We start from the raw sequence: 25,000 nt of genomic DNA, 5'->3' as shown, positions 1-25,000 counted from the left end.
GTCTATCGTCTGGCAGAGTTTGATGCTGTCTATCGCTAAAGACTTGCTGGAGGAGGAAGAGGTAGAGCGAGAGAGGGAGAGAGAGAGATTCATGGAGGAGAACTGCCCCCCTCTGTCGATGCCCCGAGGGATGCCCGAGCTCATGGTACGTCCTGTTATACGTTTACTGCATTAACTGCATATTGCACATGTTGTTAATAATGTTCCTCATAGCCTACTGCACATTTAAATTTATTTAATTTTTTATATACAGGTGAAACTCGAAAAATTTGAATATCGTGCAAAAGTTTATTTATGTCGGTAATTTAACTTAAAAGGTGAAACTAATATATTATATAGATTCATTACATGCAAAGTGAGATATTTTAAGCCTTTATTTGTTATATTTATTATATATTGTATGGCTTACAGCTTATGAAAACACTAAATTCAAAATCTCAGAAAATTTGAATATTACATGAAATCAATAAAAAAGGGATTTTAAATACAGAAATATCAGCCATATATAAAGTATAATCACGCATAGTCAGTACTTGGTTTGGGCCCCTTTTGAATGAATTCTTGCCTCAATTCCAATTAATTTTCCATGATATTCTAATAATACGAGTTTCACATACAGTACTGTTTTGTTTTTCCTTACCTTTTGCACTATCTAGAATTTATTTAATGTATATATTACTTATCTTATTTTATCCTTTTGTTCTTATTGCACCGTGGATTGGAGAGAAACGTAATTCCGATTCCTCTGTATGTGTGTGTGTGTGTGTGTGTGTGTGTGTGTGTGTGTGTGTGTGTGTGTGTGTGTGTGTGCGTGTGCGTGTGCGTGTGTGTCTGGAATATAGTGAAGAAATTGAGAAATAAAGTTGACTTGACTCGAAAAAATAATTTACTACATATGTTGCTTATTTATAAGAAACTCTACTAGAAACTGTTGTCATGCTGTAGTGTCCATGAACAAAACTTTATATATCGGAATGCAGGGATGGTATCTAATAATGTTGAAAAAACATGAAATATTGCATTTTACAAATTAGGTTTATTGTTGATGTCTGTGTGTAGGAGCTGTGCAGAGAAATTAACCACAAGATAGATGTTATGGACGAGGAGAGGTACGACCTGGAGGCCAAAGTCAACAAAACCAACAAGGAAGTAAGTTTATTATTAATTATATATATATTTATAAATATAAATGATATAGCGATTTCACCCCTGAATGTCATTAAACATTTTATTAAACCAACAAGGAGGTACGTTTATTATTAATTACATACAACTACGAAAAAAATTAAAAATTAAGTGACCAGTCTGGATTTTTCTCAAACCTTCATTACTATATTACTTTTGGAAAATGCTCTTAATTACAATTTTTTTTTTATTGGAACTTGGTAAAAATGTTGTCATTAGTAAATATTATAAAACCAACATGTTCATTATACTCAAACATATGCCTATAAATAGTACAACGAGAGACACTGAACATTTGGAGTGGTCTCTTAATTTTTTCCAGAGCTGTATATAGATTTATACAAAAAGATTTAACCATCGTATCCCTGAATGTCATTTACTTTATTTGTTATAATGTAGTGGAGGCTGCAGAGTTTCCAAAAGATTGTTGAATGTATTGTTGAAATGTGTATGCAATCTTTCATAATACTGCTTTTTCACACTAATATTTTGTTTGCTCTGGTCTGAATCAGCAATTGGATCCACTGTTGCAATGTGCCTTGAGTTTGCTTCATGTTCACACAACAGCAAACTCTCTTAAACCTGCAGTGTGTAGAATTTTGGGTTTTATTTCCTAGCAGATTTTGTAGAAAATAATTATAATATCCACAAGTACGTTTAATTTAGTGCATAATAGCTGAATATTTTTTTTTTAATTAGTAATTTTTCCCTTAGAAAGGGTCTCATATATGTCCATATTTCTCCATACTTTGGACCAAGGCCTTGTCACCACCATTTTGGAAGTGTCATAGTTGGAATGTCATCAGGTGCACTGTTTAAAATTTAGAATTGTTCTTGTCCTTGAAGGCCACTGTAGCTTCTGTCATTATTCAAAAGGGGTGGGGTTACCCAGGGAGCGTTGCATTCTAGAACTTTCTAGAACTTACTTGATGATGTCATATTACACACTGCACCTTTAATTGGTCAGAATTTTCATGTAGGAAATACCTCCAGATTTATTATCAACATAATACACTGCCACCTACTGGCCTGGCATGCACACTATACTGTTTAAGGTTCTTCATTGCAGATCGTATTAAAAACATTTTTTTCTTTTTTCAAACGTAAAGGAAAAATGTTCCCGTTTTGATCAAGACCTTTGTTGTGATAACGTAGCCTAATAAACACGGCAGGAGTGGAAGTGTCCCACATTTTCCATCTTAAAGGGTCACTATACAGTTTCAGAGGAGGGGGATTTGTTTACATTCACAGATCCTGCAGTTAGTTTACAAAACACATTTACTTTACATGTAATTCTTAGTATTGAATTATTCTATCATCGTAAATCAAAACTAAATTATTTTGAGGAACCTGGAACCAAACGTTGGACTAGAATATGTTTGTAAACTAATCTGAGGGCCCTGCTACTGTAAAAAACAACAGTGAAACAGTAACTTTTCAGGAAGCTTTCTAACTTCAAACAGTGTTCCAGGGATCTACATTTTCCTGTGAGGAAAGTTTATTTATTCAGTTATGAGAATATACCTTAGAAAATGTTTCACTTCTCAGACACGCCCAAAGTTACACACTGCACCTTTAAATAAGGCTGGGCTCTGAGGAAGATCTTAAATAAGGGAAACCAGGGATCTAACACACCCAAAGTTACACACTGCACCTTTAATTTCACAGATTGACGACTTGAAGATCAAAGTGCAGGACGTGATGGGCAAGTTCAAGAAGCCCGTGCTGAGGAAAGTGCGAATGTCGGCGGACGCCATGTTGAAAGCTCTGCTGGGATCCAAGCACACAGTCAACATGGACCTCAGATCCAACCTCAAGCAGGTCAAGAAGGAGGTCAAGGATGAGGTGAGATTTCAATGTTTATTTGTCATGTGCACAATAACAACTACAGCTGTGTGTGTGTGTGTGTGTGTGTGTGTGTGTGTGTGTGTGTGTGTGTGTGTGTGTGTGTGTGTGTGTGTGTGTGTGTGTGTGTGTGTGTGTGTGTGTGTGTGTGTGTGTGTGTCAAGAAGGAGGTCAAAGATGAGGTGAGATTTTAAGATTCAACAAGTTTATGTGTCATATGCACAATGCACAATTACAGCAGCAGTCATATTTTAACATAAGTTTACATTTTTGGTCATTTTTGATTGCTTTTTTTATCATAATTTTTTTTTCCTATCATACTATGCACTGGCAGAGCTAGTATTTTTGTACTGTTATCTACGAGTATATACTACAAGTATATACTTATGCACATGGACCATCCATACCACTTTTTTTTAATCTTGGCTATGTATTGTGGGCTCATGTTTTTTGTATGGGTGTGATATGTTTCTATATGTGTTGTGTTGTGTTGTGTGTGTGTATATGTATACTGGCTGCTGGAAAGCCTAAACTTCCCTGCTGGGGTGAATAAAGTATATCTTATCTTTGGGCCACCAAATTTAGTGGTGGCCCAAATGCCGGGCATTAAAACAGTGAGGTTAAACACTGCAGTCCACTGATTGGTCAGAGCGTCAGTGGGCGTCGGCCTACACTGCACAACAAACAGCCAAGCTACTGTTGAGGTCGCACTCTTTGAGCCTGCTGTCTCTTAAGTTTTTTTTCTTCTATTTTCGAAGTACAGATAGATAGATTGATAGATAGATAGATAGATAGATAGATAGATAGATAGATAGATAGATAGATAGATAGATAGATAGATAGATAGATAGATAGATAGATAGATAGATAGATAGATAGATAGATAGATAGATAGATAGATAGATAGATAGATTGATAGACAGACAGACAGACAGACAGACAGACAGACAGACAGACAGACAGACAGACAGACAGGTAGATGCCTAGTTAATACAAATACAACAGAACTCCACTGTAACTCATATGCTGTTTTATGAAGTGTAACTGAAGTCTTCGGTCGCCATGTTTTTTCCAGGATAAAGACCTACGTGAGGTCAGCGACTGGCGTAAAAACATTGAAGACAAATCTGGAATGGACGGACGGAAGAAGATGTTTGAGACAGAGGCTTAATTTACTGACATGAACACAAACTGATCTTAACAAGTATTTAAAACTCTCTGTATTTCATTGCCTGGTTTTAAATAGAGAAAACATCAAATAAGCACTAAAATATGTTATAGAAAATATACTTTGTAAGCTGAAGAGAATTGAGCCCAATAAAACAACACTTGCTGAAGGAGCCCTTATGTCCTGCTTTATTGGGTTTGTCTTAAAACATATCTAAATATATATATATTGGATCCTACAAATATAATATTAGAAATTTAAATAAAGTTGCTTTATTGTTCAATTTACACAAGGCTATATTGAAATTGGCCTTAAGCATATCCATATTCAAGTTCCCACACTCCAGAGGGGGTCAGAGCGCAGGGTCAGACATAGTACAGCGCCCCTGGAGCAGTTTGGGGTTTAGTGTCTTGCTCAAGGACACAATGTTAGAGATGGTGGGCACCGTAGATGTAATAGCAGCCACCACTAGTTTGACAATAAAGGATTCTGAACAAGTTTACACATGCAAACGTTAAGTAGATCAGGCCCCAATGAAGTACACATTCAAACACACTTAACCAGGAAAAATGCCTTTACTTTATACATTTGCGATTGAAAAGCTTCACCACCCTACGATGGCACAAATGTGAACTGCATTAGGGGGATCTAAATTGATTAACAAAACAAAAGTTTTCAAATTAGATTTTTTTTTTAAATAAATGAGGTTTTAAAAAAATACACATTATCCTGGCACTTATAACTGGCGCATAATTTTTAAATTTTTTAAATTTTTTGAGCTGGGACAAATAAATTGTTAATTGTAAAATATAAAATAATACAGGTTTCTAGTCAAAACTAATTTGCAACCTCACTGCCTGGTTAAGCCTTTAATTAAACAGTTTAGGTTTGAAGATGATGGTGATTGCATGTGACAGGTGGATGTAAGCTAATGTACGTAGCATCTCGTTAGCTTGTAGGAATGTTAAAAAGCAGTGAACATGATCCAATGCAAAGCTACATACGTTCTCTGGTTTCCTGGTTGTTGCCGTTTTCATGGCGTGTGAAAAACAGACTCGATTTCAACACATCGTCAACGGAAACGAGGGCCTTAATTTATGGATAGGGACAGAAACACGAGCCCAAATCATCTGTCACATTAAAGGAATAATTCACCCATACGAACCGGCGTTTTATCATTATAAAATCGCTATTATAATATAATGAATGAGGTTTTTCTTCCCTCAGTCTTCCCTCAGTCTTCCCTTGGCCCAGCTGTCCTGCTTCCTTACCCTACATTTTACCATGTGTGATGTCAGACATGGTAACATGTAGGGTTAGACAGTGAGACCATAAAACACTCTATCTGCCTTTTCTCAGGCTAGCATTAACCAATTTCTATAATGTTTGCACATTTATAGGGGAGAACGGGGTAATATGTCACACGGGTTGGTTGTCACAATCGTTATATCTCGGAACAAGAAGGTGCAGTCTGTGAAATTTTGGTATGTAAATATCCAGAATTGGGATCAGAGGTCACCTACATAGTCTTCCTTGGAGTTAGACTGCTGAATTTGAGGTGAGACGACTGTTTGTGTTTTTCATGTCAAATTGAAAATATTTAGCTCCTCAGTATTTTTCTTCTAGGCTTTTACACAATGGGTTTATAACAAAACACTTGTTACCCATAACAAGTGTGAATGGTAAACTATAGTTTAGATTGTGGTTAGCAAGCTAATTAGTTGTCAGATGGTTGTTGGCTTTGATGCTAGCAAGAAATTCAAGTTGGGGTTGGTCGTCACATTTTTTGGGGGGTTGGTTGTCACATGTTATCCAAAGGCAGCAGCCAGAAAAGGAACCCAATAACTAAATAAATTGTCAAGCTGTATCCTCACTGACACCCCAGAGAAGGAAATAATAGAGCAGGAGAAGGCAGCTAGCATGCAAAAGAAAAAAGGGAAACAAAATCAAAACAACCCAGTGCATCCCAAACTAGACCAGCTGTCAAGGCTACAGTAAGTTATGTAGGCCTATTTGTCAACTTGACAATGCAATTACACTTTCAAATTTAGCTCTGCTTTCTTGCCTTCTTTTTAAGATTATTCCCATTAAGATAACATTGTAACAAACAATCCCATAGTGTGTGACAACCGACCCCATGATGGGGTTGGTTGTCACAATGTGTAAGGGTGTCTTTGATGATTAATTTCTTCTTTATTACAAGAAGATAGAAAAAGTGAGGGGTTCACATTTCAAGCCAGCACCTTAAGCTCCAATTTAATGTAGGAATGAATATTGAAAAATGTTTAGGTGATGAGCAATTCTCACTAGAGTAAAAAGTGTGCCTACTTACCCCGTTCTCCCTTACTACATAGGATCTCAGAGTTCAATACACCTTCATATTTCCACCGGTGAAGTATGTCTTTAGAAGAACTCTGTTAAGTTTATTTTATTTACTACAAATTACTTTTAATATCAAACAAAAGGGTTTCAAAGAATAGATTGATGTTCATGTTCTCCAAAGAAACAAACTTGAGGTAAGTTGGAAGTCTTTTTTGAAATAATATGATGTATAATTTGATGTTTTTGTTGATTTTAATTAAAAAAAATGTGTATGTGGACTTAAAAGGTGCTACGAGGAACTTATTATTTTTTTTTTTTTAGAATTTTTTTTTGTTGCATTTTTATGCTTTATTGATAGTGCAGAGAGACATAGGTGAAATGGGGCAGAGAGGGGAGTGACATGCAGAGGACGACCGCGAGCGGAAATTGAACCCGGGTCTGCTGCTGGGCCCGGCCCGGGGGGGACGCCCTACCAACTGAGCTAAGGGCGCCCCGCTACGAGGAACTTTTAAATATTTCTGAAACAGTCTAATTTTTCCTCTGATGATCATAAATTACATGTAACAGCCAACAAGACCATCAATGCAAATTATTCTTTTTTTATATAGTTTTTCTTAATGCTTAATTTCTTTGTCATGGGTACGCTCACTCTGGAACAACAGCTGGCGTAGTAAAAACACTACCGCCTTTGTCCAAAGGGGGTGCTAGAATGAACACAAACTGAAAGTTCCTCTGAGCACCTTTCTAAGTCTAAAGCATGTACTGTATGACCAACAACTACTTTAAATACATTTGGCTATTAATACTATAATACTTTTGTGCTTTTACTTTGAACATCTTAGATGCATGACTTTTACAGAGTTTTCACAGAAAGGTATTGCCACTTATACAACTAATTTGTTTTGCAAATCACATGTCAATTTTTATTTTTCAGATTATTTTTTTGGCATTTTCAAGCTTTATTAGATAGTACAGAGTTGAAATGGGGAGACAGAGATAGAGAGGGGGGGGATGACCTGCAGTAAAGGTCCACGGGTCGGATTTTGAACCCGCGACTACTGCAACGAAGGCCAGAGCCACTATGGTACGCGCTCTATCCACTACGCCACCAGAGCACCACAACATGTCACATTTCTAACACAACTGCTGCATGAATTATTGTCCCCTGGCAATGTTGTTCTAGTGTAGGAAGCAGCACATGTATGTAACTCAATCTTGTTGTTTGTGTTTGGGTCAGTCAGGGGGTTAGAGGGCGAAGGACGAACAATAAAAACAAGTTAGTTAGAATGAGAGGTTCACATTTTTTCAAGTCTGTGTCTTAGGCAAGGCACGTTTATTTCTATAGCACAATTCAGACAAGACACAAGTCCATTCAAAGTGATTTACAGGGGCATAAAATACATCAGGATTCAAGATTAGACATCAAACATTTAGCTACGTGGAATGGCTGCAGAGAAAATTACGTGACTGACAATATAGTTATTTTCTATATAACCTATTTTACTTAATTACTCTTTCATGATACTCACACGCAAACATGTATACACTGAAATAGTTTTCTTCTATTCATAATGGCTATTGAGAGATGTCCTCTTAGAGAAATTTCAATGCAAGTGATGATACAAAATGTACATTCAGGTGTTTATTTGACTAAACCTTGTCTGTTTGCGCCTGTATATTTCTCCTATACAACCATCTTTAACGGACATTATCTCAACATTAGGTTTTTTTTCAATACTCTGAAACAAAAATCTTAACTTCTAAAGCACTTACATCAACTACACTTTCCATAATCATTCTCAGCACTATTCTGAAGGTTATTACAGAAGGATTTGTTCATATGTTGATAATTGTCTGATTTACGAGACATTTTGATCTTAAAAACATGACGAAAATTTTAACACCTACACATTATTTTTTAATTTATGTGTCTTTCCTAAAGACATACTTGAAGAATTCTAACCTTTCCTTTAAGGTTGATTCGATTTTAGTTGAATGTGAAAAGAGTTAACACATATTGTCTCATGCTTTAAAGGTGCTCCGAGGAACTTTTCAGTTTGTGTTAATTCTTGCACCCCCTTTGGACAAAAGCGGTAGTGTTTTTACCACGCCAGCTGTTTTTCCTGGGTGAGTATATACCCATGACAAAGGCATTAAGAAAAACTATATAAAAATAGCATTCTTTGCACTGATGGTCTCGTTTGCTGTTACATGTAATTTATGATCATCAGAGGAAAACATTAGACTGTTTCAGAAATATTTAAAAGTTCCTCGTAGCACCTTTAAATCACATAATCTCAATCCACTAATGATTAATGCAAACTAAACATATCAAAGTGTATTAATTAATCCATCTTTCCTCAACAGAGTAACCCAGGCTCCATCCAGACCCAGCTACGTGTCCGTGAGTCTTGTTTACATTTCATCAAATCTCTTAAACGATTTATCCCTGATATATTTATGAACTGTTGATTAAACCAAATGCCTGCCGTGGTTAGTGGTTAACCGCTATCACTGCTTTCTACTGTCTGTCACAGGCTAAATAGCACAATATAATACACATAAGAATCTTAAAGGCCGGGGGTTATTTATAATTTCGCGAGCCTAGGAAAGGGAGTACTGTATTTCATGACCTTGCCAGCCCATTGGTTTGACCAGTAATCCACTTCCATAAAGAGAAAGTGAGGGATTTAGAGGGCTATGAGAGATTGCAATATATATACCTTCACAGCACTCTGTCCAGCCGGGTACTCGGAGTGTGTGTGTGTCTCTCTGTAAGCAAGCTGACTGGCCTTCCCTTGGTTAAAAGTAAGAACTCTTATACTGCTCTGATTTCTGATTTTGGATGCCAGTTATTTATTTACTTTTATAGTCCAAACGCATGTCATACTTTTGCTTTGACTTTGGCATGGTAGCGGTTGTCGACACTTCATCTAGTCGTTAAAGTTGTGAGTGAATTTATGTTTTGTTTGTGTATAGAAAAAAATATGTAGGTTGACATTTTTTGGTCTTGGAACTTATGCTGAATATTTTGTTTGTTCATTGTAGAGCGTGACTGGCTGCAGGTTTGCTTTAAGACATTTTTTAGTGATGGCAACCTACCAAATGTTTATTATTGTTATTGCAATTTTACACACGTTTGTAACTGATATTTAATTGGTATTGGACAACTTTTAGTGTTACAAAAAGTGACACTAAAGAAAATGTATTGATTTTTAAAATTCCTATCCAATTTCCTGACATTATATCAACTCCTTTTCTTGAATTGGGTACAATAGTAGTTGTTCTCCATAGTTTTAATGCATTTTTACCTTTAAAAACGTGGCCATATTGTCTGTGTGCTTGCGTGGTAATTTACGGGCTGTAGAAGTGGCACGCTGAAACGCGACACCACTACAAGGCATGAATTTGAAAACAGATCGCTCGGTGTTTATCCTCCTGTCAGCGCCGCGGAGAAAGCTTCACTAATCTGGTGCGGCTGCCGACCGCTGTCTCTGTCTCTCTCTGTGTGTGTGTCTCTCTCTCTCTCTCTCTATCTGTCCCTCTCTCTGTCTCTCTCTGTCTCTCTCTCTGTGTCTCTGTCTCTTATCTCTCTCTCTCTCTCTCTGTCTCTCTCTCTGTCTGTCTGTCTGTCTGTCTCTCTCTCTGTCTCTGTCAGCACTCTAGACTTTAATCCTCTCACACACCACATTTAGACTGTTTTCCTCGCAAGAGTCCAAACCTTGGAACAGATAGAGGGGGATTTAGTTTTTCCATGTAGCATTTTTTTTTAACAATCTTGAGCAGTATTTTAATATTTAAATGTTTCCTTTATTTATCTTCGAAAGATCAATTGAGGGGTGATCCCTAATTTGAAATGACTTGAGTTGCTGTTCTTTTTTTTCTGTCCAAAGATTTACAGTTTAGCTTCAAGTTGTATGGACATGAAGGATAAATATATAATTTTTTTGTCTTTATTGTAACCTTCAGAGAATTGTGAAAAGATTCTCACGATACACACGATAGTTTCACCGTCTATCTATATTTTTTCTTCGTAATTTTGAAAAATCTTGAGCAAGAACTTTTCTTTTTTTTCTGTTCAAAGATTTAAAGTATTCGAGCTTCGAGTTGTTTGGACATAAATGAAACACAAATTATTTTGTCTTTGCGCTTTCTTACAGAGAATCAGTGACACTTAACAATTACGATTTCAGTCTTCTTTACTGTGTCTTTGAAGAGCTTTAAGTCATGTGGACGTACACAATACATTAAGTCATTTGACTATGCTGTATCTTTTTGCGAATCAGTGACATTTAACATTTATATTTTTAGTCAGTTTTACCAATTTGATTTTGAGACTTTGGAGGGACACCTGGTCAATTCAAGTCACATTCAAATGTAAGCAAAGTTTAAGTTTTATTTTATTGCGTTTTAACAACAAGTTTTCTACAATAGAGGAGCTTTTACGACGGATTTTGTTTAGGTTTTTAGTATTTTCTTCATTATTTATTCCTGAACAACACGTTTTATACTACATTTCCCTTTTCTCTTCTCAAAGATACACTTCATTTATTTTTGCTCTATATTTCAGATAATTATTATCTAACTTTTGTTTTCATAATTATTCAATCCTGAAGGCAAGGCAGGTTTATTTCTATAGCACAATTCAGACACAAGGCCATTCAAAGTGCTTTACAGGGGCATGAAATACATCAAGATTAGACATTAGAAATGGCCAATAATGAAGACCAAGTTTTTTGTTAAATATAGATTTTTGGTCCTCCAAGAAACGCAGACATTAATTACATTTTTGCTAGAACTAGCTTTAGAAATAAGTTTCCTACAATTAAGGAGCTTTTTATAGAAACATTTTGACAGATTTTGTTTAGATTTTCTGCTCTTTTTTTTGTTGTTGATGTATATAATATCAAAGTTTACTCTTCAATATATTTTATTCTCTCTCACCTACACTTTTTGTACATTATATTTAACTGCTGCTGTAGCTTCCTGCCTGTATTTTTCTGGGTGTGAAACATATGAACTGTTCCTGTATCTGAGGTCAGCCAGACAGCGAGTTATTTTTATGACATGCTCTAATGTCTTGTTCTTCCGAGGGATGTTCTACGGTTTAGAGTTACTGTGAATACTTCCACCGTCCCCGCAGAGACAATCCCCATATCTATAACACACACACACACACGCACACGCACACGCACACGCACACGCACACACTCACACTCACTCACACACACACACACTCACACCAATTGTACGGCTATACTTGTGAGGACACTAATTGACATAATGCATTCCCTAACCCCAACCCTTACACTAACCCTAACATAAACCTAATTCATACCTGAACCTTAAAACCTCAAACTGCCCTTTAAAGGCCTTGTAGCAAACAATTATTATTATTATTAACCACGCACGTACACACACACACACACACACACACTCCCCACCCCCACACACATACTCAAAGACAAAAATCATTGCCCAAATTTAACCCTGTCGATATGATTCTGACTCCAGCCTAGCAACCTGTTGTTATGTCCACCGGGAAGTTTGTCGAACGTCCCAAAATACATTGTTATCCCCGGAGATACCCCCCATCCCCCCCCCCCCTACCCCCCTCAACCCCCAACCCCCAACACGCTGCCTATTATTGGTTTACAGATGACGGGCCATTTGTTCCAGGGTTCAGCTATGCGTTTAAGGATGCCTACAGGGGCGATCAGACATCTTTTCTTTCAAGACGAGAGCCCGCTGTCATTTTCACCCTTTCCATAATGAAGACGCTTGGAACAGCTGTGCGTCCACGAATAGAGTCTTAATCCACGGCTCAATCGTAGCTGCTAAACATTACAAATGGCTCTGGGCAGGCAAGGGGTATACAGTGTCCAAGTAAGACCCTTTCAAGTGGCCTCTATAAGACCCAAACCCAATGCACCCCTTAGCCCGAAATGTACATTCATGTTAGGTAGTTAGTTACTTTTATTATTTGTCACATATGCAATTGCACAGGGCAATGCATAGTGAAATTCTTGTGTACGAGTCCGGCTGTCATTCAACTATATAAAGTGCAAGATTTGATTATAATAATGATTGGGTGGTCACTGGGTGGTGGGCTAAGTGTCATTGTCAGTCTGGTTTAACGGTCTGATGGCCTCATGTGTAGGGTCAGGGTTAGGTTAGGTGTCAAATCAAAATCAAAATAGCCCGATATCTAAAATAGCCATTTGTCTCAGTGGGTTTCACATTCCGTATAAAATATGACACCCTCTGCCCTTACACCCTTAGCTCGACTGAGTAAGAAATCCCAGCCAAAAAATAATAATATTTTTTTATTTTTTAGGTGTTTTTTGCCTTTATTGACAGTTGAAGATCAGATAGATAGAGATAGAATGGAAATAGAGGGAGAGAAAGGGGGATGACATGCAGTAAAGGTCCACGGGTCGGATTCAAACCCACGACCACTGCGACAAAGACTTAGCCAATATGATACGCGCTCTACCCACTATGCCACGGAGCGCCCCAAAATCCATTAACAGGGCTTGTCTCTGTTCCCTTTTGGCATGGAGGGTTAGGACTAATACATGGGCTAGATACCCGTCCAAATAGAGGTTTTCCAGACCCACAATCCAGACCAAGCTCTGTGAGAAATTTCCCATAGAACCTAGAGAATCTTCAGCAATAGGAACGGAAGACAGGGAGAAAGTCAGTTTTTTCTCAAGTTAATAAAGATATACAGTAAATATTACGATTACCATTTATCTTAGTGTCATGTCTTTACAAATGACCAATCATATGAATGAATGAATGGATAGACTCTATTGTCATTGCACATGTCACAATTACAGAGCAACGGAATTACCAGTTACATCCCGTCCAAGAAACATAAAAAGACAGTGTGGGGAGACAGGACGGAGAGCACATTAAAGAATATCTCCTGTATCTAGTAGAGGTTAGATTCTCTGCCTGAGACCGTGCCGTGACCCGAGCTGGTGCCAGCTAGTAAACACTCTGCTTGTGATTTAATACATGAATAAGTGTTGCACTCATTAAGATCTCATCTGAACAGATTTCCGTCAATCCATCAACTCAGAATTGTGGTTTAAAAATTTAAATATAACATCCAACTAATTACAAAAGTGTGGGTTTTAATTTGGGCTGGTTATGCCGGAGAGATCTTGTTATAATTGTAGGAAGAGTTATGCCCCTGTTCACCCTTTCAGCTTGTTAGTATTGGATCCTTTGCCAGTTGACCTATTAGCTCTCGAGCGGCTAACTCATTAGCAAGTGGCATCTGGAACCATGAGGTAGGATGTCCTACCTAGAGTTTGAGAGTGTCCTCATCCCAGTAACCATGAGGTCTCTGGTTCCTCCTCCCAGTAACCATGAGGTCTCTGGTTCCTTCCAGTAACCATGAGGTCTCTGGTTCCTCCTCCCAGTAACCATGAGGTCTCTGGTTCCTCCTCCCAGTATCCATGAGGTCTCTGGTTCCTCCTCCCAGTAACCATGAGGTCTCTGGTTCCTCCCAGTAACCATGAGGTCTCTGGTTGGATCCCCGGCACTGGACAGGAGGGTGTTAGTAGTAAAACTAGTAGTGGCTGCTATTACATCTACGGTGCCCACCATCTCTACCATTGTGTCCTTGAGCAAGACACTTAACCCCACACTGCTCCAGGGGCGCTGTACTACGGCTGACCCTGCGCTCTGACCCCCTCTGGAGTGTGGGAACTTGAGAGGGGAGATGTGAAAAGACACATTTCCATGTACCCTGTGTACAATTGACTACATTGACTTACTATGTTGAGCGTTGGAAACTGGACAGATCGTATGTGCTATATGCATTCTTCTATTTTTTGGCATTTTCAAGCTTTATCAGACAGTACAGAGTTGAAATGGGGAGACAGAGAGAGAGAGAGAGAGGGAATGACCTGCAGAAAAGGTCCACGGGACGGTTTTGAACCCGCGACCACTGCAACGAAGGCCGGAGCCAATATGGTACGCGCTCTATCCACTACACCACCGGAGCACCCCGAGTCCTTCTGTTAGCACTGAATACTATTTGTATTCTGGAGACTGTGGAGTAGTTATGGTCCGATTGACCGTAGACATGCAGGAGTAATTTGACTCCAAATTGTATTATCTCGTGTGTTAGCTAAAGTTTGAGGAATTCGATTTGGTACAATTGCAGCCGGAGTACGATGTTAACATGTATTTTCAAATCCCGTTTTTTTGTCGGACTTAAACAATTAATCAATGTTCTCTGTCATGTAAACATACTAAGTGTCTAGTTTGGTCTCATTGTCATGTTTGAGATGTCTATAGGCTTTCAGCAGTTCTGCATTTCACCTCCTTACTTCACAGAATATGTCATTTGAATAACTTTCAGGATTAGAGGGAAAATTTGAGAAAAAACTAAATAAATGTCTATGAACCTTAGCTTTTTCTTCTCAACAATAATAATAGCTTAGTTTTATATAGCGCCTTTCAAGAAACCCAATGACACGTTACAAAGTACAGGAGGATGAAAATAATGTAGTAACAAGAGCAAGGACTGGAAAATAAATAAACACTAAGAATACACAACCAAACTTGTCGCTAAATTGAATGGGTCAATGGGTCTTTCTTCTCCCTCTGGCGGGACAAGACCCCCCTATGTTGGGACCCCCCCCCCCCCCCCCCCCAAACTAAATATCTGTCTGAAGCTCTACCTGGATCAGCTCCAACAGTAGAATGCTGCTGACACATTGATGAATGGAGGTTTATGATCCGATAATGTCAGAGAATCACAGCTCCGTCACAGGAGTCTATTTACCGCACACGCAGCACTTTAACTTTAAGCTGAGAGTTTGGCAGTACTTTAAAGGTGCTCCGAGGAATCTTCAGTTTGTGTTTATTCTAGCATCCCCCTATGGACAAAAGCGGTAGTGTTTTTACTACGCCAGCTGTTGTTCCTGGGTGAGCGTATACCCATGACAAAGGCATTAAGAAAAACTATTTATAAATAGCATTCTTTGTTCTGACGGTCTCGTTTGCTGTTACATGTAATTTATGATCATCAGAGGAAAAAAGAGACTGTTTCAGAAATACTTAAAAGTCCCTCGTAGCACCTTTAACATAGATTTAGCATATTAGCACGCTAGTCGTAGCATGTTATGTTAGCTTGACTACAGCTGAATAGAATAGATTTTGACCCTAACCCTTTTGAATTACTTTTAGCTTCAAGCACTAACACGCTAAAATCTACAAGTTAATTTTTATTTTTTACATTATAACCACCATTATGACCTATATACAAATGGCTGTAATTCCTACACCGTTCACTTGATTTGGATGCAAATACCTTCAAATTAATGCTGCAAGTCGTAGCACATCTTGATTCTTGTATTTCCAATTCGATGTGTTAGTGCACAGAGCTAATGATGAAAATTGTGTCAATATCCAAATATGTATGGACCTGACTGTAAAAACCAAAGAAATTCACCACACATCTAAACTCAACACTGATTGGTCTATATGTCAATCAATCAATCAATCAATCAATCAATCAATCAATCAATCAATCAATCAATCAATCAATCAATCAATCAATCAATCAATCAATCAATCAATCAGTATGGTCTGAGGTTGTTAGAAATCCCTCCCTGTAATGCATATGACTAGTTGGACCAGTTTCCATGTTGACCTGTTGGTGTCACTAGAAGAACAGGATTACTGAAGCCCAATAAAAGTCATCCTCTGTAGGTCGTAAATGTCTAAACCAAAAAATTCATGGCAATCCCGCCAATAGTTATATATCAAGAGATACTTAACTCTACCAGTACCTACGTGTTGGACCACAGAGCTGCTAAAAATAGTGTGCTGCTCCTTTAAGGCATCAACACGGCCATGGAATTAAGATGACTGTGTCTTAAGATAGAATTAAATATGAGACGGATCTGAAATGTGAGACGGTTGAGTTTGTAGAAGCAGGTCAGGACAGGAGTGGTTCTCCAAACACGAAGCACAAACACAAGAGTTGACAGTTAAAAATGTTCACAGGGCTACTGTATATGGGATAATATGGCACGGAAAAAAATAAGCCTTACTAACTCTTTTGCATCTCAACTAAACCGAGTGTTATAGAGCTGAATCAATAAGGTTAATTGAACACTTTATAAAGACAGTGTTGTTGACGTCACTCACAACTATATTTTGTCCACATTTCACTTTTAGTTCCAATGGAATATCACATTAAAGGTGCTACGAATTAACACAAACTGAATGTTCCTCAGAGCACTTTTAATAAAATGTCCCATTCGCTGCCATATAAATCTGGGTACTCCTCACCCTTGGTAATAGTTGAGTTCAAGTAGAACTTTCAGTTTGTGTGAATTCTTGCTCCCCCTTTGGACAAAAGCGGTAGTGTTTTTACTATGCCAGCTGTTTTTTTTTTTTTTTTTTTTTTTTTTAACCTTTATTTATACAGGTAAATCCCATTGAGTCCGAAGACTCTTTTGCAAGGGAGACCTGTTCCCATTTACACGTTACCATTCACACACACATTCACACACCGATAGCAGGCTAACTATCGACATTCACACGAATGTTGTTCCTGGGTGAGCGTATACCCATGACAAAGGCATTAAGAAAAACTATATAAAAATAGCATTCTTTGCACTGATGGTCTCGTTCACTGTGACATGTAATTTATGATCGTCAGAGGAAAAATTAGACTGTTTCAGAAATATTTAAAAGTTCCTCATAGCACCTTTTATGATAGACAGTAGAATATTCACCTAATATGAATTGATGCCTGCAGATATGGGCTGTGCAAAATAATCAAAATAAACCTGTGTAAATAAGGTGGCAGTATAACAGAGGCAGTTTAAATTTGTAGGAGTAATATTTGATTTTTCCACGTGTAAAAAGGTACAAATGTTATTTTTAAGTCTTGTTTTGTGTTTTTTTTCATCAGATAATATCAGGATCCTGCAGCCAAGATGGCCGACGAGTGAGTAAACTGTTTGCAATAAATATATGTGAATAAATGGGAATTAACAGGAATAAATTGGACATTTTGGTGAAATATTAAACGGCTTGTCTTGATTCCTGTTTTGTGTTTTTTTGATCTGCAGGAAGAGACTATCTGCGAGGCGCAAGCATCAGCTGAAAGTAAGTCATTTGTATTCGTTATATAATAGGGCTGTGCTAAAAAGTCGATACAGATATATATCGTGACATTTATTTAGATATCGTCAGCTCCAAAACTAGATATTTAGAAAAATAAAAAAATAAAGTTTTACACTGGTTGGGACCATATATTATGCAGAATTATGCAATTCTGAGTCGTTGCCTAGAATTGCCTGGCTTTGATTTTGAATAAAAGTTTTGGATTAAATAGTATTTGACTTAATTTATAGGCTTAATTATCAATATAAAGTGAAATAATAAATTAAGGCCACTCAGATCGTACACAGCAGACCCGGGTTAGAATCCAGCCCGGGTCGTTCTCTGCATGTCATTCCCCTCTCTGACACATTTCATCTATGTCTCTCCAAACTCACAATAAAGCATAAAAAAATCCCCAAAAATTATCTTAAAAATGTTTTTTATGGGGCGCTCCGGTGGTGTAGTGGATAGAGCGCGTACCATATTGGCTCCGGCCTTCGTTGCAGTGGTCGCGGGTTCGAGTCCGACCCGTGGACCTTTACTGCAGGTCATCCCCCCTCTCTCTCTCTCTGTCTCCCCATTTAGACTGTGTACTATCTAATAAAAAATAAAAAAATCCCAAAAAAATATCTTTAAATAAAAAATTAAATGTTTTTTATGGTGTATTCCCCAGAGCGCGATGCTGGTTGTGGCCAATACTCTGTTGGAAGCTGAAGGAAAGGATAAAGTTGGAGACAGGGAGACGTTCCTGGCTGATAAGTGCCCCGCTCTGGATCTGCCCAACTCCAAGGACGAACTCCTGGTGAGACTGACACACTAACTAAGTGGGCTTTATCATATCACACTCACTCACTCACTCACTCACTCACTCACTCACTCACTCACTCACTCACTCACTCACTCACTCACTCACTCACTCACACACTCACTCACTCACTCACTCACTCACTCACTCACTCACTCACTCACTCACTCACTCACTCACTCACTCACTCACTCACACACACACACACACACACACACACACACACACACACACACTCACTCACTCACTCACTCACTCACTCACTCACTCACTCACTCACACTCACTCACTCACTCACTCACTCACTCACTCACTCACTCACTCTCACACACACACACACACACACACACACACACACACACACACACACACACACACACGCACACGCACACGCACACGCACACACACACACACACACACACACACACACACACACACACACACTCACACACACACAAGTACAAACACCCTAACATTCTGTTTTCTCTTCAGGAACTTTGCAAGAAACTTCATGAGCAGATTGACGAGGGAGAGGAGGAGAGATACTCCATAGAGTTCAAACTCAACATGGTTCTCAATGAGGTCAGACTTTACAATTAAATTCACAAATTCATTCATTTAATTTCATCAAATTCACGGGACTACAGATGAAAATGAGCTAATAGCTAACTCTGGTACTGATAATGAGCTGTGCATTGTCCCTGCTAAACAAACAAATAAATAAACATTCTGCATCCCTGTCTAAATATTTAATGTCTAGTCTTCAATCTTGATGTATTTTCTTTGTTTTCATTATCGCTTAAGTCCAATTTCTAATGTCTTATCTGGATGTATTTCATGCCCCTGTAAAGCACTTTGAACAGCCGGCCTTGTGTCTGAATTGTGCTATAGAAATGAACTTGCCTTAAATGATACTCTATTGATCCCTAGTGGGGGAATAAGTCAGTCACAGAAGCCCCAGGACTAAATGTTCTAAACTGTGTGTCCAATGTGTGTTGAAAGTATTTCTTAATTTTGGTTGGCGAATGAAATTGTGGATGTCCCTTTGTCTTCCTTTGGTGGATAGATAGATAGATAGATAGATAGATAGATAGATAGATAGATAGATAGATAGATAGATAGATAGATAGATAGATAGATAGATAGATAGATAGATAGATAGATAGATAGATAGATAGATAGATAGATAGATAGATAGATAGATAGATAGATAGATAGATATGCAGACAGACAGACTGACTGATATATTTAGTTAAATAATCATTCTTTCCTCTATCTTCTTGAAGGTCAAAGAACTCAACATTAAGATTGTGGACCTCAGGGGAAAGTTCAAGAGACCCCGTCTGAAGAAAGTGCGTATGTCTGCCGACGCCATGTTGAAAGCTCTGCTGGGATCCAAGCACACAGTCAACATGGACCTCAGATCCAACCTCAAGCAGGTCAAGAAGGAGGTCAAAGAGGAGGTGAGTAGCCTTCTGGTTCATCGGAGAATATTGATATCCTGGGTGGTAGAATGTCCTAGAGTAAAGAGGTTCCTCCCAGTAACCATGAGGTCTCTGGTTCCTCCCAGTAACCATGAGGTCTCTGGTTCCTCCTCCCAGTAACCATGAGGTCTCTGGTTCCTCCTCCCAGTAACCATGAGGTCTCTGGTTGGATCCTCGGCACCGGACAGGAGGGTGTTAGAAGTAAAACTAGTGGTGGCGGATATAACCTCTACGGTGCCCACCATCTCTACCATTGTGTCCTTGAGCAAACACTGCTCCTGGGGCGCCGTAATGTCAGAATGATTGACAGTCCCCCAACATGGCGCTGACATTAATTGAATTACTCGTCCATATTTTACTCTTGGTATTTCTTGCTGAAAATGTTGATGCTGTGGGTGCTCCAGTGGCATAGTGGGTATAGTGTGTACTATATAGGCTCAGTCCTTTTCTGTATGTCATCCCCTTCTCTCTCCCCATTTCAACATTTTAAAAATATATATAATTTGATTCCCTGCTGCTTCCTAAATGAAACATTGTGTGTGTTCACAGGACAAGCAGCTGCGCGACGTCGGAGACTGGCGTAAGAACATTGAAGACAAGTCCGATAGAAAGAAGATGTTCGATAGTTAAACGTGATCTGTCGTTGATTTTAATGGGAGTGGGTGTGGGGGGGTTTAAGAGTGATTTTTCAGGACAAAATTCCGGTCAAATGTCATGGTAACCTGAAGAGTTCTATTCCAAAATGCTGGATATCCACTTTAAACCTACTTTGAAGGAACAGGTAAGATATGATCGCGGTAGAGGTTATTCTGATACTCACCCTGAATGTAGAGAAAATAGAATATCCTAAATGCCTTGCATACTTTGTCAACAAAATAGTACACATAAATATGGGTGTTAGCGGTTGTGGTAGGCTACAGTAAGTGATGGATGGACTTAATCTCCTCAATTGGTTCACAGGATTTTAGAAAGTGCTGATAGCTAACTGTATAAAACCAAAACGTATAAACATACTTTTTAGATTAATCAAATTGAACTGTTTTGATTCAAAGTATGAGTTGAGTTAGGCTTTACTTTCTACATGTAGGAGATGTGTACTTTTAGATGAGGTAGATGAGGCAGGGGTTCAGGTAGTTTTTAATTTTGGATATCTCACTTTGGAACAAAACTCTTGGGTTGATTCTCAGCTGCCTTCTGCTTTCTGCCTGTATTGACACTGTACAGTGATATATTTGTACTTCATGTCCTGATGTCAATTGATACACGAGATGGCAAATCCAAACTCAATTCTGTTTATACAAAGCTGACTTTTGCTTCTTGCTTGTAATCCGATTTATTCATGACTGACCCAACAGGCAGATCAATTATTGGGTTATTATTTGGCTTTCTTCAGGATTAGGCAGAATACATTTTAGAATCAATTTGTCACATTATTTTTTTACAATGTCGATCATCTGAGAAAAAGCTGTTTTGTTAGCCTGACAAGCTAACGGTCACTAACACAAAATAACGCCCAAAATTGTAACTTTTCTAGCAGAAGCAACTCCGATATTGCAGAAGCAAAATTCAGCCCACAGTCTGTACTAAAAAACACCATGTCATATTTTCTAAACTGTTCAGAAACAGAAATGTGATGTATTTGTTCTCGTCTTGCTTGTCACATTAAATACAAACTTCTTCAATTTCATCCTGTTCCTAGTCTTGTTCAATTTGTAAACATTTATAGTTAGCTCTATAGTGAACACATCAAATCTAAAATTGTATTTGTTTAGTTAGACATTGTGTGTGTTTAGTAAATCAGTTAGTAAGATAGTTAGACAGTCAGGTTTATATTATGTAAAATGACTGGAAAAGAAAATATTGTACCTACAATTGAGACTTTACTTTAACTGCTTTACAGAAACACTTTTTATGCTAACGTTAACTTAATCTAATGCTCACACTTGCAGATTGAAGTATTTTCAAAATCTATTCAAATTTTTTCATTTTACTTCTGTTTATACTCGAGAGATCAATTAATGGGTGACGCTCATTTACAATTATGAACTGATTAAGGATTTTTCAAAGACTAAAGTCAAGCGTATACTATATTTAAAGTTCAACCGCTAAATAACTGTTAGCTAACATTTTCTGGAGTGGAGCCAGTTGAGGTGGTTCGGGCATCTGGCAAGAATGCGGAGAGGTGATCCAGGCACCACCAAGACCCAGGACAAGGCGGAGATATTATACTTCCACACTGGCCTGGGAACGCCTCGGGATCCCCCAGTCAGAGATGCTGTGATGTGGGGAAGGGAAGGAGAAGTTTGGGGTCCCCTGCTGGAGCTTCTGCCCACTGCAACCCAAACCCAGGAAAGCCTTAGAGTGAGAGGGAGTGAGTGAAATACAAATGTTAAGTTTAAAGTATATTTTATGTTTTCTTGTATATTTTTAATTTGAATTTTAATTTATTAATTGAAAAAGGACATTGCACATTAATCAACATTTCTGTAAATGTGCCAGTGTTAGCTAGCAGGCTAATTTAACTGTTGGTGCAAAGTTATAAAAGGTCTCAGCATTCTTTCCAGTTGGAGCAGATAAGGTGAGTTTTTTTTCCAATCAAGATTAATTTTTTGTTGTTTTATTTTAAACAATAATGACTAAGTTTAGAATTGTTTTTATTTTCTTGCAGATTCCCTTGAATGAGGCGTGCTGTTGCTTTCTGCAGAGGTAGGTTCATTCAGTTTCCCTCTACTGCTCATAATTCTAACAGACATATTTAAAGACATATTCAACATTGGACCAAAAGGCCATTGGTCCGACGGTCTGTTATCCCTAAAATACACACACTCGTGGATTTTTTTAATCTCTAGGTGCAGCGTGTAAGGGAATTGACGTTTTTCACAACAGAACTGTACATTCTCCCAACGAGAGGGGTAGACACGTACCATAGAAATCTAGAATTGTCAGCACTAGATGATGCCAAAATACACGCTTTTACACACTGTACCTTTAATATTTAATGTTTTTTTTTTGACTCGCAAAACATGTGATTTTGTTTCAGCACGAGCCAAAGTATGGCACAATTAAAATAAAGTCACACATCTTTGGCTCTGAATACAAAACTAATACAAATCCAACTATGGGACTGGTTTTCAGGACAACACACCATGGGAAATACAGCCCCGGAAAAAATTAAGAGACCGGTCTGGGTTTTTCTTAAATCTTCATCTTCTATATAACTTATTGAAAATGCTCAAAATGACAATATTTTTATTGTGAATTTGGTAGAAATGTTGTCAGTAGTTTATAGTATAAAATCAAAATGTTCATTCTACTCAAACATATGCCTCTAAATGGTAAAACAAGAGACAGTGAACATTTGGAGTGGTCTCTCAATTTTTTCCAGAGCTGTATATCTCTAAACCATTCAGCTGTCGGAATAATAGGGCGTCGGACTGATGGCATTTGGCACCTCTGCCTTGATCCTATGCTCACACACTGGGCTATAAATATGAAAACCCTTCTTGTGGTTTGACAGCTAGTAAAATAAAACAATAGGCACTAAACGAAGAATGACAATGCTGCAAAGTTATTTATATAGATGCTTAGATTTGGTTTCATTTTCCAAGACCCTGTAAACCCAAATCCACAAAATCCTTCTAACTATGTAATGTGGGGAGTTAGTTTCATGATAGTAAAGCTTAGCTTCTTCCTATCTATCTATCTATCTATCTATCTATCTATCTATCTATCTATCTATCTATCTATCTATCTATCTATCTATCTATCTATCTATCTATCTATCTATCTATCTATCTATCTATCTATCTATCTATCTATCTATCTATCTATCTATCTATCTATCTATCTATCTATCTATCTATCTATCTATCTATCTATCTATCCACCAAAGGAAGACAAAGGGACATCCACAATGTCATTTGGGGAGTTAGTTGCATGGTTGTAAACATCTGAAAAGAGTTATAGGCATATGTATCAATCCAAATGAAAGATATTGTCATTTTAAGTTTGATAAACTTTACAGACATTCTGTTTGGATGAGGCTATGGGCTATGCTCTGGTTCTCATGACACGATAAGTATTTTGAACCAATCACAGCAGTTTGTTGCCCGAGCATTCTATAAAAACTATGGTTGCGTTCCAAATTGCATACTCTTTCTTTTTTCTATTCTACATACTACATCCGACGATAAAAAGAATCTAGTTAGGATGCAGTAGGCATACTATTGGGACATACTTTTCTCTCTTATTTCATCATAACATTGCGCCTTGATCTTGCCTCTTGCTTTTATATCCGTCGCATCCCCGTTTGTTTTCATATGGAGGCTTCGTTGATGTTACGTCACTTCACGTGCACACTGGATTGTGGGTCAGAATCGCCCAAATAGGATGCACTTTTCAACACTAACAATCTTGGCCACATGAAGTAGGACATCCGGGTACTTCTAACCATCCTAAATCTGGCCACAAGAATCGGGACATCCTAAATCTTTTTTATACATACTATATAGTAGAAAGTATGCGATTCAGAACGCAACCAATGACTGTTGCCATGGAGACCGTTTGATACAGCCACGCCCACACAGTCCTGTCAAACACGTCTCTAGACAGTAAAAAATCGTTTTTTTAAACTAAGTTCTATAATACTTCTGAACATTTACTGTCAATCAAATTTGTATAAAAGCTAGTTGAGACACCCGACTTTGATACCATAAAGCCCCGGAAAAAATTAAGGGACCAGTCTGGATTTTTCTTCAATCTTCACCTCTACAGGACTTAATGGAAATGCTCTTTAATGACAATATTTTTGGGGGAATTTGGTAGAAATGTTGTCAGTAGTTCATAGAATAAAACCAAAATGTTCATTCTGCTCAAACATATGCCTATAAATAATAAAAAAGGGAGACACTGAATATTCAGAGTGGTCTCTTAATTTTTTCCAGAGCTGTATATTGATTTCCACTATTTTATAACTTTAAGAATATGAAAACAAGATTGTGAGACATTCAATCCAGACACTTGTGTTTCCTTGCCCTCTCCTGAACTCAA

At 38.0% G+C, this 25,000-nt stretch overlaps 3 protein-coding genes across 3 annotated transcripts in view; 2 read left to right on the top strand and 1 right to left on the bottom strand.

Moving 5' to 3' along the window:
- Window positions 1–4,201, top strand: part of LOC307250711 (troponin I, fast skeletal muscle-like) — a gene marked incomplete at both ends in the record, with an annotated part of 4,903 nt that extends 702 nt beyond the window's left edge. The window contains 4 exons of the mRNA XM_080027872.1: window positions 17–145; window positions 1,060–1,149; window positions 2,854–3,030; window positions 4,106–4,201. Of these exons, the coding sequence (XP_079883998.1) occupies window positions 17–145; window positions 1,060–1,149; window positions 2,854–3,030; window positions 4,106–4,201 (492 nt within the window). The remainder of the gene's footprint in view (window positions 1–16; window positions 146–1,059; window positions 1,150–2,853; window positions 3,031–4,105) is intronic.
- Window positions 4,202–9,248: 5,047 nt separating this feature from the next.
- LOC307250705 (troponin I, fast skeletal muscle-like) lies at window positions 9,249–21,638 on the top strand. The gene is made up of 7 exons (XM_080027865.1): window positions 9,249–9,328; window positions 17,469–17,504; window positions 17,629–17,665; window positions 18,336–18,464; window positions 18,960–19,049; window positions 19,754–19,930; window positions 20,501–21,638. Exons 2-7 carry the CDS (start codon window positions 17,494–17,496, stop codon window positions 20,579–20,581), a joined length of 525 nt encoding a protein of 174 aa, XP_079883991.1. The 5' UTR covers window positions 9,249–9,328; window positions 17,469–17,493; the 3' UTR covers window positions 20,582–21,638.
- Window positions 12,785–25,000, bottom strand: part of LOC307250690 (protein NLRC3-like) — a 439,475-nt gene continuing 427,259 nt past the window's right edge. The window contains exon 12 of the mRNA XM_080027843.1: window positions 12,785–12,802. The gene's annotated coding sequence lies outside the window, so the exon portion shown is untranslated. The remainder of the gene's footprint in view (window positions 12,803–25,000) is intronic.

This window comes from Ammodytes marinus (assembly GCF_949987685.1).
Source record: "Ammodytes marinus genome assembly, chromosome: 5".
Taxonomy (NCBI): Eukaryota; Metazoa; Chordata; class Actinopteri; order Uranoscopiformes; family Ammodytidae; genus Ammodytes; species Ammodytes marinus.
Note: the sequence above shows the minus strand (reverse complement) of the source record. Positions and strands in the feature narration are given on the sequence as shown.